Source organism: Erpetoichthys calabaricus, chromosome 1 (genome assembly GCF_900747795.2).
Source record: "Erpetoichthys calabaricus chromosome 1, fErpCal1.3, whole genome shotgun sequence".
In the NCBI taxonomy this organism is placed as follows: Eukaryota; Metazoa; Chordata; class Cladistia; order Polypteriformes; family Polypteridae; genus Erpetoichthys; species Erpetoichthys calabaricus.
The window spans coordinates 219,320,769-219,334,167 of NC_041394.2; the positions used below are offsets into that span (position 1 = coordinate 219,320,769).

The following is a 13,399-nucleotide window of genomic DNA, read 5'->3' on the forward strand; positions in this document are numbered from 1 at the left end:
TTCTCATTATGGGGCCAATATTTACATTCTGGAATGCTTTCTCATCAGCAAAATAAATTAAATTCCTGTTAGATCAAAAGATCACAAATTTGCCTTCACTTTTTGGTAAAAACAGTACAGCAAGAATCACCAGAAGCATATTTTAATACTATGTTAACACTTTATATTGCTCAATTAAAATCTACTGTCGTTTTCTAATTACCAAAGCACACAATTCATTCATCTAGAGAAATTTTCATAGGAACTTATTGATATTTTTAATTAAAGTATATATTAGATTACACAAATTCCCCCAAACCATTATCTTTGATCAACAATTCATGTCTAAATTCTGTCTCTTTTAAAATCATTCACAGGCAAATGGGCAAATGGAAAGAGTAAATCGGGAACTTGAAAGATTTCTCAGTATACAGTAAGCTGGAATGATTTATTGTTTATAAATTCTGAATGCTCAAAATTTACATCTTCTATTTTAATGATTAGTACTGCTAATTCAGTGCTACCTAGCCTTTCAGATTACTTGATAAATTTGTATGGCAATTGTAACCAAATGAGATAGCACTAAATAAGTGGAACCTCTGGTAAGAATTTCAATGATATAAAGAAGCAAATTATAACAAATTATAAAATTGGGCAGAAAGTGTGCTTGCAACATGAGAGTCCTTCCTTGACTGTACCTGAAAACTCACTACAAGGTTTATTGGATCCAATACCATTCTTTGAAAAGCAGGTCCTATTACTTATAAATTAGCTTTACGTTTTTGCTTTTTGCCAGCAGAACAAACAAAACAGATTTGTCGTACTTGATTAGGACCAAAAGATTCCATTGGGCTCATGCCTATTCAGAGTACAGTATACTCCACATCTCCAGTTGTCTGAGCATTACAGAACTAAACCAACTATCCAACTATAAAGTCTCACGGAATGGAGCACTGAGACATAAATATTTTCATCGTCTTTAAAGGCACTCATAAGGTGTCTTTAAGTGGCAGAATTGGACTCTTCTGTGAATATAACAAAAACAACTGCAAAAAAGGTGCAGAAACATTACAGGAAACGATCAAAAGACTCAAAAGACCCCCCTCCTAATATAAGGTCTCTGGACACAGCCATCAGGCTTAAGTGGGTACCGGGAGTGAAAGTGAGACTGAAATCGCATAACATGAAAATAATCAGAGCAAACCCAAGATCTAGCCACCTGATCCATCTATATATATCTATCTATTATAATAAAAAAATCTTCGGTCGAGACGTGATCATCTTGGAGAGACAATTTGAAGTCCTGCGAGACTATTTGCACATCACGCCCTACTTACAAACAATTTCTCAGAGACACTTTAACATCCCGCCAGACAAGGAACTGAGACAAAAGAACAGCTGCTGTACAGGCTTTTAAATGATCGATGTGCAGAGCGGCAAGCAGAACACGCAGCTTGGTAGCAGCAGTAGCTGATCCGTCCACATCTCCTTAGTGTGAGTTCAGCCTTGGCCCCCCCCCTTCACAACGAGAGCAGCAGAGACGCGAAGTGGCTAGTGTGAAGCATGCCCCCGGGGTGGGGAGTGTATATTTCAGTATACAATAAATGAAAAGTAGTACTGAAATATACTCATAAGAATGTGCATTCATTAATTTTTCTTAAAAATATCTATATATCTATATTTTTTTCCCCATGCAAAAACAAACTCCTGTATATTTTACCTCAAAATATTTTTCTGTAATATTTCCAGACTGCATTGATTTTGCCTGGCTTGATAAAAAATCCAAAGCAAGCACAGCATAACCATGAGATGCTAGCAGAGAAGATCGATACTCTGTTATTCCACTGCTTCCTCCTCCCCACATGTCTAGAATTCCAGGAAATGGTCCAGGACCTAAGAAGAGAGTAATGTATTTATTTCCTTTTTGTAACTACCATTTAATTTGCACATTAAAGAACAAACAATCATATAATTTTACCTGGTGGAATAAAAAGAGTTCCACGAATGCCTTTCTCTTTAACATCTACTCTAGAAACTCCTGGAGCAATATACCAGCGCTCTATTACGGCATTTGCCAGTGGAGGTTCTTCGAAACATTTGCTGATGTGCCCTTTATAAACTGATATGTTTAACATAAATGGAGCAAGAACATCTAGTTTTCTTAATCTGAAATGAAAGAAAAACAATTGTTGGACTTGGTTGTTCTGCCATGCACATGTTATATTGCAATTTTTATCAAATGCTATGGTAAGCTATGGAGATGAAAACTATGTAATATGTTAAGTATTAGCTATGTTACCTGTCAAAGACAGATAATAGGATAATTTTTAAACTATTTGATATCTCTTGCCAAAGTGTTCCTTCCTCTGTATCCTTGTGTGTCTGAAACTCTCTTGTCTAATTTCTTGCACTTCTTCTGTTAAGTGCATTCCCATAAAGCCTGCTTCTCAGGCTTTATCATTTCAAGGCACTTTGCTCACTTTCTGTGAACTTTTTGACTCTTCGCTTGACTCTTAAGCCTTTACTCATCCTTGTTCATTTCACACACATGCTTCCTCTTTCGATCGCATCACCAAAGCCAAACTGACTAATCAAATTGCTCAAAGGGATCAAACATACACAAACACACACACACACACGCACACACACACTGACCATAGTATTTTGTTATATAGTAGATCTGTAATCTGGATCCTATTCACACTTACACATTAGTGTGATTTTGTTAAAGCCAGAAACAGAGAAAATACAAAAAAAAACAGTATAAGAACCCTTTGGGACCAAAAAGATTTTGTGTCATTAAATTAAAAAAAAGCACAGAAAAACACAAACACGCTCAGGAAAAAAGACTTTAAAAGCATGTTAATAATTTTTTAAACCATTACATAGCTTCTACTCGTTGGAATATCAGAAATGACAACTGGATTTCATCATTTTGTGGATGTCAGAGTACATGTATAAGAACAGCAGTGGATATCAAATTACACTATTTTATAAAGTTTTAAATTTCCAAAATATAATGAGCTCACCACATGCTAACAGCCAATTAATGTGCGGCCTAACAACATTGGTGCTTATATGAATGCTTTCCAGGTATGGTGAGTTTAGTCCTTTTTTCCCCTTTCTTCACTCATCAGAGAGACATATTCTCTTTAGTTTGTATGGTAAAAATACACCTGCATTAGTTATTCTTTATGGCAGCTTTACATGTATTGTACTGAGCCAGTTCCAACAACTTAAGACAAAATCAGATCTGATCTGAGTTTCCAAGAATGAGTGAGAAAATGGAAATTTCAACCTACACAACCATGATCACAAGAGTATTGCTTTACAACTGCCCTTGACTCACTAAGATTATGTAAATGAAGTCTGCAACAGGAAATTGCTGGAAAAATCATTTAGTATTATGGAGCCTTTACATATACCACAAAGTTACCCTAATTCCATTGCAGTGGTTTAATAGCCACTGGTGTGCACTAGACAAAACACTATAAGTCATCTTAATTTAGCTAGTCAAGATAAAAAACTCTTTGTCTAACATGCAGAAACATGTAGTGTTTCATGTACCGAGAGTATAATAATGTCTGTATTAATTCACAAAAACTTAGATTAATTTAGATTAGCTGTGTTTTAATAAATAAAATTTAAACTGATGCACTTGCATGCATTACTACTAAAACTCAAATTAATGGTAAAGAATTGTGTTCTGATTAAATAATCACAATGTGTTTTAGAAGTTGTCTGTTCAGCCAAAGATATGAACATGCCAATAACAAAGCTGAATCTATGTTTAGATAGCATTCAAAAAGAATATGGTGACAGATTTAAAGCAAAAAGCTTTCTTGTAAAAAGATACATGAACATTTTTTATTATTAGAGGCAGTACTAATAGTGTTTGCTTTGTCATCTATTATTTATTATATGGAGAGTCCAGTAGAACGTTGCAGATGCCAAAATTCTATCCTGGCATTACTGAGCATTTAGCCCCCAGTTTCACAAAGTATATATTTTTTTAATTTCCCACAGTTTTGACTATTTTTGATTTTAAAATTTACTTAAAGTACTTAAATTATTTTTTCTTTATTTCCTGAGGCCATTTTGTCAAGAATTATTTCATCAGTGCATATCTTATAGTAACAACAAGTGGTGTTCTTACTACTGTACGGTACATACCATAAAACCATAAAAGATTACACAGTAATTTTATATGAAGTAAGGTACTTGTTAGAATTGGATAAATTGATTTCATCTTATTCAAACAGACAGATGTTCACTGCAGTGTGGAAAAAAGTATGTGAATGAGGAATGGTGCAAAAAGGAACATATTACAATTAAAACTACTGTTTGTAATTCAAACACTGAAATTCTGGAATTTCTGGAATTATTTCCGGAGGAAGATAAATTGCATTATCCTTATTAATATTTATATTTCTCCCACTGAAAATGGGGACTTGACAACAGAAGTGATTCATTCTTACCAACACTTTAATGATAACTCACTCTGACCCTGCAGTTTTAATATTTGGTGACTTCAACCATGTAACTTTGGAAGGAACAAAGACTGATTTCTTTTAGATTGTGACCTGTTCCACTTAACACTGGAATTACCAGAGCCTATGAAAAAACTCGTAGATCCGGCCCATCTTAAATCCGTTCGCACCACTCCGTCAGCGTCCTTTGTCCTGTAAATATGCCAATAAAGACAAGCAGCAAGCAGCCTACTATTCCATCCCCCCACAGCTGCAGACCATGCACAATGTTCTCCCAGCTCATGCCTTGATTGATAATCTGGGAGTGAAGTGCTGGAATTTTAGAGTGGAAAATAGATCATTATTTAGAACACATACATTTCATGTGTGTTCCGTTTCTACAATAATCTGTGTAAACACATTGTTAAAACAGAAACGTTTTTCATATTTTAGTAGTAAATGACAAAATGTTGGCATAAACTATATAATGTGAGAGGCCTGAAGTCCAAAGATCAAATAAACACTTTCACAAAAGGTTCAAGGATAAGACAACAACTTCTGTGGCATAGCAGTAAGATTTACTGACTTGTAATCAAGAGTCCAGGGTTCGATCCTGACTATCTTCTATATTTGCCATTTTCAGTAGTGAGCTCCTCTTATTGTTAATATTATACAGTACATACATACATTTGGTTTGCATCTGTAACAGACGGTGTGCTTTTGTAGGACTTGTGAAAGTTACCTTTTTTTTCACTTTTATTCTCATATATACATACTACCCCCACATAGGGATCTGACGATGTTAGTTTTTATTTGAAACTGGGAGTAACTGTAGATGTGAGTGGTGTTTTGAGGCAATGGAACTGGACATTCTCTGATCCAGAGGGATAAAAGCTGACACACAAACGCTGGTGAATCTGCCTTCCTTCTTCGTATCTCATCATCAACTGATTTTTTTTTTATTCAGTTTTATTGAGTGTTCCTGCTCACGCTGAATTAGTATGCACCTTATGGTCTATTATGTCAAAAAAAAAAACAAAAACAGAGACATAGGTATATATGATATTTGGAATTATTCATTCAGAGAGGTCAATTCATCGCTATATGCAATCATCAGATTCAAATGTTAATAGTTCACACACACACAATTACCATCCTTACTACATTTACGACATGTGTACCTGTTGCAATGCGCACACTTCTCTCTGTGCTGTGGTTTCTATTACACACCTGAAAGAAAGAGACAATATATGTGACATTTTGAAGAAATCATTTTATGACCTAAATAGTACCAATCAGAAAACATCATCGCACTAATGCAATATTATTTGAAAACGAACAGCGCCAAATCAGGTGTGAATTTATGCTGGCGCTGTTACTTAGATTCTGATCAGGAGGGGCGGGGTTGTGTGTGTGTGTGTGTGTTTGTGGGGGGATGGGGGGTCTAGGGGGAGTACAGCGTGATCGTGATTGAGAGTAAAACTGAAAAAAGCTAACTTTGTCTCTTTCTTTTTTCTCTGTGCGGTGTTGACATTGTGCACCAGAAAGCGTGAGCTACACGTCGTAAATGTAGTAAGGACAGTCCTTGCGTGTGTGTGAACTGTTAACATTTGAATCTGATGATTGCATACAGCGCTGAACTGACCTCCTAATTCCAAATATCATATATACCTATGTCTCTGTTTTTGTTTTTGTTTTTTTGACATCATAGACCATAAGGTGCATACTAATTCAGCGTGAGCAGGAACACTCAATAAAACTGAATTAAAAAAAATGAAGTGACAGTGAGATACGAAGAAGGCAGATTCAGCAGCATTTGTGTGTCAGCTTTTATCCCTCCAGATCAGAGAATGTCCAGTTCCATTGCCTCAAAACACCACTCACATCTACAGTTACTCCCAGTTTCAAATAAAAACTAACAGTGTCAGATCCCCCCTTGGGGGGGGGCGGTAGTATGTATCGTGATTGTGACTGAGAGAATAAAAGTGAAAAAAAAGGTAACTTTCACAAGTTCTACAAATGCACACCATCTGTTACAGACGCAAACCAAATGTATGGGTGTACTGTATAATATTAACAATAAGAGGAGCTCACTACTGAAAACAGCAAATATAGGAGGCAGTCAGGATCGAACCTGGGACTCTTGATTACAAGTCAGTAAATCTTACCGCTACGCCACCTTTTGTGAAAGTGTTTATTTGATCTTTGGACTTCAGGCTTCACACATTATATAGTTTATGCCAACATTTTGTCATTTACTACTAAAATATGAAAAACGTTTCTGTTTTAACAATGTGTTTGCACAGATTATTGTAGAAATGGAACACACATGAAATGCTTGTGTTCTAATTAACAATCTATTCTTTCCACTCTAAAACTCCAACACTTCACTCCCAGATAATCAATCAAGGCATGAGCTGGGAGAAGTTTGTGCACGTTCTGCAGCTGTGGGGGGATGGAATAGCAGGCTGCTTGCTGCTTGTAGTTATCGGCACATTTACAGGACAAAAGACGCTGGCGGAGAGGTGCGAACGGCTTTAAGGTGGGCCGGATCTATGAGTTTTTTCGTAAGCTCTGGTAATTCTGGTGTTAAGGAAATAACAAACTGGATCTGCTGTATTCAAATGTTAAAGGTGCCTTTAAATGTAAACTACTGGCACCTTCAGGGAAATCTGATCACAACCTGATTCAATCTTATTCCCAGCCACCAGCCTGTTATTATATGGCAACCTTTTACCACCGGAAAAGTGAGGAAGTGTAGCCTGGAGCCTGAAATGGCTGTGAATAACTGCTTCCAAATGACAGACTGAGAAATGATGTGTGAGTTACATGGAGACAATATTGAGGCACTCAGTCACTGCATCATAGACTATATTAGCTTCTGTGTTGACAAATACAGTGTGTTGCTTTCCAAACATTAAGCCATGGATTACTAAGGAGCTGAAAGGTCTACTGAATGAGAAAAAGAGAGAATTCAAATCTAGTGACAAAGAAGCTCTGAAGGACACACACCGGAAGTGCTCTCGAGTGTAACATAAAAGGAGCCACCTGCCTCAACATGGGAAGCCAAAGTTGGGAGGAAAAAGATTAAGCTTGTTTGGAGGAGCAGAGGAGGGAAAGAAAAGAGATGACAGACAGACGACTGAGGATTGCTGTGTATTGTTGGTAAGGTGGGGAACACTTACCTGTAAAGAGTTTCACACAATTACCTATAGCAAACTTGTGCCTGAGGCTTTGTATTATGCCTTTGTATTATGCAGCTTTGGGGAGCTGCAGCACCCCCTGAGGACTACACTTTGTATAAACGTCCAGAGAGCATTTAGCTACAGTATTGCTACCATCAGCATTCTTTACACATTTAAATGACTAGGCCTGCAATTCCTTATTTCCAATTTGCTTATTAATCATATGATCATAATTAGTTGTGCCGGCTGCAGATTTAAGTGTCAAAGGAAAACCCTAAAATAACCATGACTATGCCATAGCTATGAACTTCAGATGTTCCAGTTAAACTGTAAATTCTCCAACAGAGGTTTTTTCTCATTAGCAAGTAAAAACAGCATTAAAGTTTTAATAAAGTGTGATCTTAGTGTATTTGAAAGTTAGTATAATTAAAAAAAATACTACAGTAATCCCTCCTCCATCGCGGGGGTTGCGTTCCAGAGCCACCCGCGAAATAAGAAAATCCGTGAAGTAGAAACCATATGTTTACAGTATATGGTTATTTTTAGATTGTCATGCTTGGGTCACAGATTTGCGCAGAAACACAGGAGGTTGTAGAGAGACAGGAACATTATTCAAACACTGCAAACAAACATTTGTCTCTTTTTCAAAAGTTTAAACTGTGCTCCATGAGAAGACAGAGATGACAGTTCAGTCTCACAATTAAAAGAATGCAAACATATCTTCCTCTTCAAAGGAGCAAACAAATCAATAGGGCTGTTTGGCTTTTAAGTATGCGAAGCACTGCGGCACAAAGCTGTTGAAGGCGGCAGCTCACACCCCTTCCGCCAGGAGCAGAGAGAGAGAGAGAGAGATAGAGAGAGACAGATAAAAAAATCAATACGTGCCCTTCGTGCTTTTAAGTATGCGAAGCACCGTGCAGCATGTCACTTCAGGAAGTAGCTGCACAAAAGATAGCAACGTGAAGATAATCTTTCAGCATTTTTAGACGAGCTTCCGTATCGTCTAGGTGTGCGAACAGCCCCCCTGCTCAATCCCCCTACGTCAGGATCAGAGAAAGTCAGCGCAAGAGAAAGAGAAAAGTAAGCTGGGTAGCTTCTCAGCCATCTGCCAATAGCGTCCCTTGTATGAAATCAACTGGGCAAACCAACTGAGGAAGCATGTACCAGAAATTAAAAGACCCATTGTCCGCAGAAACCCGCGAAGCAGCGAAAAATCCGCGATAAATATTTAAATATGCTTACATATAAAATCCGCGATGGAGTGAAGCCGCGAAAGGCGAAGCGCGATATAGCGAGGGATTACTGTATACCATATTCCAATAGCTATTCTTCTATAGGAGTCAAGCAAACACTATATGAATTTAACTTTAAACATTAACTTTCTAAGTTTAACTTTTACAGATTGGTTAAACACATTTTAGCAAGACCTAGACTGCGGTCCTAAATTGTTTTATCTGTCCATTCCTTTCATTATTCCTAGTAAGTTTTAGAAAATAAACACTCTTTGTTATGTTTTGACTTCATTGAATTGTTTCCAGCTATAGAGAGGCAATAGGGGTTTCTAATCACAATTAAAGAAAAGGTTTTTGCTTTATTTGATAATATAGGAGCCTGCATCTTATAGAAAAGGCAAGTCTTCCTCTGCTGAAGTGAGAAATTATTTTTGGTGTCTTTTTTTCAATAGTTTAATTGCACCTGATTTTAGGCAAAAAAAAACTACAAAATAAAACATTGAGATGGGAATGTGTAAACAAGAATACTTTTTAAAATTTATTCACATATCCTTTACAACCTCAGCTGAATGTTGTGTATATCTCTGTTGACATTTAGAGAGCGTTTCAATTTATTACCAGGCACATTCTCACAAACTCTCACTCACCCATACTAAGATAAGATACTAATCTAACACTATGAGAACAAAGACATAGTACCTGAAAAAGTCCATTTAATTACTGAGAAATCAATGCAAATTCTACTCTCATATGGTTTAGGCAGGGATTCTAAGTCAAGAACTAACTGATCCCAAAAACCTCAAAAAGTTTAATGTAACACACTTTCATTCCCTGATCTATTCCAAAATAATCTGAATAATCTGAAATTGTCTCAAATATTTTATTTTTTGTAATGAAATAATGTAATGTTAAGTAGATTTAAATAGTTGGTGTAATGTGTCCTTTACCTGACTGGTTGTGTACTATTTCAAACACCTCATTAATAATTAAACAGCCAGAAATAAGGCAAAGTTAACATATCTTCCAGCCAGATACCCACCCCTATCAAATAACTCTGAATCCTGCATTATTCATGAATTAATAAATTATAGTGTCCCATATTTTTCTTGAATTACATTAAATAATTATGAAAACATAACACTCTCACTCATATACAGTGGTGTGAAAAACTATTTGCCCCCTTCCTGATTTCTTATTCTTTTGCATGTTTGTCACACAAAATGTTTCTGATCATCAAACACATTTAACCATTAGTCAAATATAACACAAGTAAACACAAAATGCAGTTTGTAAATGGTGGTTTTTATTATTTAGGGAGAAAAAAAAATCCAAACCCTACATGGCCCTGTGTGAAAAAGTAATTGCCCCCTGAACCTAATAACTGGTTGGGCCACCCTTAGCAGCAATAACTGCAATCAAGCGTTTGCGATAACTTGTAATGAGTCTATTACAGCGCTCTGGAGGAATTTTGGCCCACTCATCTTTGCAAAATTGTTGTAATTCAGCTTTATTTAAGGGTTTTCTAGCACGAACCGCCTTTTTAAGGTCATGCCATAGCATCTCAATTGGATTCAGGTCAGGACTTTGACTAGGCCACTCCAAAGTCTTCATTTTGTTTTTCTTCAGCCATTCAGAGGTGGATTTGCTGGTGTGTTTTGGGTCATTGTCCTGTTGCAGCACCCAAGATCGCTTCAGCTTGAGTTGATGAACAGATGGCCGGACATTCTCCTTCAGAATTTTGTGGTAGACAGTAGAATTCATGGTTCCATCTATCACAGCAAGCCTTCCAGGTCCTGAAGCAGCAAAACAACCCCAGACCATCACACTACCACCACCATATTTTACTGTTGGTATGATGTTCTTTTTCGGAAATGCTGTGTTCCTTTTACGCCAGATGTAACGGGACATTTGCCTTCCAAAAAGTTCAACTTTTGTCTCATCAGTCCACAAGGTATTTTCCCAAAAGTCTTGGCAATCATTGAGATGTTTCTTAGCAAAATTGAGACGAGCCCTAATGTTCTTTTTGCTTAACAGTGGTTTGCGTCTTGGAAATCTGCCATGCAGGCCGTTTTTGCCCAGTCTCTTTCTTATGGTGGAGTCGTGAACACTGACCTTAATTGAGGCAAGTGAGGCCTGCAGTTCTTTAGACGTTGTCCTAGGGTCTTTTCTGACCTCTCGGATGAGTCGTCTCTGCGCTCTTGGGGTAATTTTGGTCAGCCGGCCACTCCTGGGAAGGTTCACCACTGTTCCATGTTTTTTGCCATTTGTGGATAATGGCTCTCACTGTGGTTCGCTGGAGTCCCAAAGCTTTAGAAATGGCTTTATAACCTTTACCAGACTGATAGATCTCAATTACTTCTGTTCTCATTTGTTCCTGAATTTCTTTGGATCTTGGCATGATGTCTAGCTTTTGAGGTGCTTTTGGTCTACTTCTCTGTGTCAGGCAGCTCCTATTTAAGTGATTTCTTGATTGAAACAGGTGTGGCAGTAATCAGGCCTGGGGGTGGCTACGGAAATTGAACTCAGGTGTGATACACCACAGTTAGGTTATTTTTTAACAAGGGGGCAATTACTTTTTCACACAGGGCCGTGTAGGTTTGGATTTTTTTTCTCCTAAATAATAAAAACCATCATTTAAAAACTGCATTTTGTGTTTACTTGTGTTATATTTGACTAATGGTTAAATGTGTTTGATGATCAGAAACATTTTGTGTGACAAACATGCAAAAGAATAAGAAATCAGGAAGGGGGCAAATAGTTTTTCACACCACTGTAAGTGCACATCTCTTCCCCAATGTTTCAAGTGCGAGGAGGTTGGCCAAACCACATCATCATGCCCTCACTTCAGTGAGCTAATGAATTGTAGCTGGGAGTGAGCAGAGAGGTGTTGTTTCGCCCTCCATCCCGTATCCCCTTCCCTTAACAAAGTCACAGCAATGATAGATTTCAGCAGTAACATTTCCATTGTTGCTTGTCTTTTTGTGATCCCATGACAGTGGGAAACAGGGATGACCAGTCTGACCTGCATTCATGGAGAAACTCATTGGTGCAGATCCACCTCTAGTATAATCACCTACCAGAAGTAATTCATATGATCAGGGTGGATGTTATGCACAGCCCAACCTAAAACTCCACTCTATAAAAAACACTGGGCGTAATTATAAACTGGAAAAATCTGTCTCAAGCTGTCTTCACGCTGTTTTCCCAACCATTTACACAAAGGGGCATAGCTAATCAGGAGGAGGTTGGAGGCGTAGCATTGACTCGTGCTAATGCCTCTAGGGAGACGGAAGTCAAGCCATCACAGCCTGTCGACGTGCTTACTGAGGTCACCACTGATCCACTCTCTAATTTACATTTTACAGTTTTGGCAAACTTCAGTGACCTTTAAAAAGGAGCAGGGGAATAATGATTCCCTAAAGTTTGCCAAAAATGCGGCTGTTCTGGTTGACAGCCAACACACGTCATCCCATGCTGCCAGGTCCTCGCTTTGTATTAAATACTGATTTATTATATCTTTTTAGAACATGAGGGTGAGGTGTGGACACAGCAGCTAGTTCCCAGCACCTACAGATGAAAATTGACCCACACCCACCTCCTAGGTGCCCATTTCGAGGCCAAGAAGACATTTGAGCAGATTAAACTCTGATTTTTTTGGCCTGGAATAAATGAGGAGGTCCGCTGTTTTTGTGCAACACATCCAGAATTTCAATTGAAGCAGATTCCTTGGAAGGACAGTGCTCCTCTGATTCCTGTGCTGTTCACTGATATTCCCATAGAGAGTATTGGAGTCGATATGCAGCAGAGGAGCATGAAGCCTTGGTGATCAAGTGGGCTATTAGCCAACTGAGGAACAACCTGTTTGGCCATGGGTTCACTTTGGATACGACCATGCACGCCTCCAGTGGATGGCTTTTCATAAGGATGCAAATCCACGTGTCACCAGGGGCCGCATGCATAACGCTGTGTGTAGAATTCACACTAAAACATGGCGTACGGACAAAAGCAGAAATGTTGTTCGTACGCACAAAGAAATCCAGATGCATAAATCTGTGTGAACGCACAACTTCCACGTTCTTCCGCTCCATAAATCCCGGTCAGTGTGAAAAGCAACACAAGTGCACGTGCCTGCTGCCACTCCCTAACTCCTCCCAGAATTACACCTCTTTGAATATGCAAATCAATATAAATAGCCATTAAGCTCAGCGTTCTGTGAAAAGGCAATGGCAAAAGCACGGGGGAAAATAGAAGAATTTCAGCAAATACCAATTGGAGGCAAGGAAAAATTTACTATTTGTTGGTTTAAACAGTGGTATAAACAACAAAAAGAATATGATCGAGTGACAGAGTGTCAGAGAAACTCGAAAGCTCAAATTCACAAAGTACCTAAATAAAAAAGAAGTTGTCAGATATCAAAGTCGCTGTGAAAAGGCGAGTCGTAGCCCACCGTCTGAGTGTTATATGAAAGCTTATTAGGGTACAGAGAAAAGATAACAAAATGAGGACACAGTGGGAAAAAAGCTCAAAATGTCAA

At 38.0% G+C, this 13,399-nt stretch overlaps 1 protein-coding gene across 3 annotated transcripts in view; it reads right to left on the bottom strand.

Moving 5' to 3' along the window:
• Positions 1 to 13,399, bottom strand: part of LOC114659473 (acyl-coenzyme A thioesterase 1-like) — a 56,191-nt gene that overhangs the window by 16,091 nt on the left and 26,701 nt on the right. For all 3 annotated transcript variants that reach the window (XM_028811987.2, XM_051923850.1, XM_051923839.1), the window contains exons 4-5: positions 1,958 to 2,145; positions 1,700 to 1,872 (exon numbers count right to left, since the gene is read on the bottom strand). In XM_028811987.2, the coding sequence (XP_028667820.2) occupies positions 1,700 to 1,872; positions 1,958 to 2,145 (361 nt within the window). The remainder of the gene's footprint in view (positions 1 to 1,699; positions 1,873 to 1,957; positions 2,146 to 13,399) is intronic.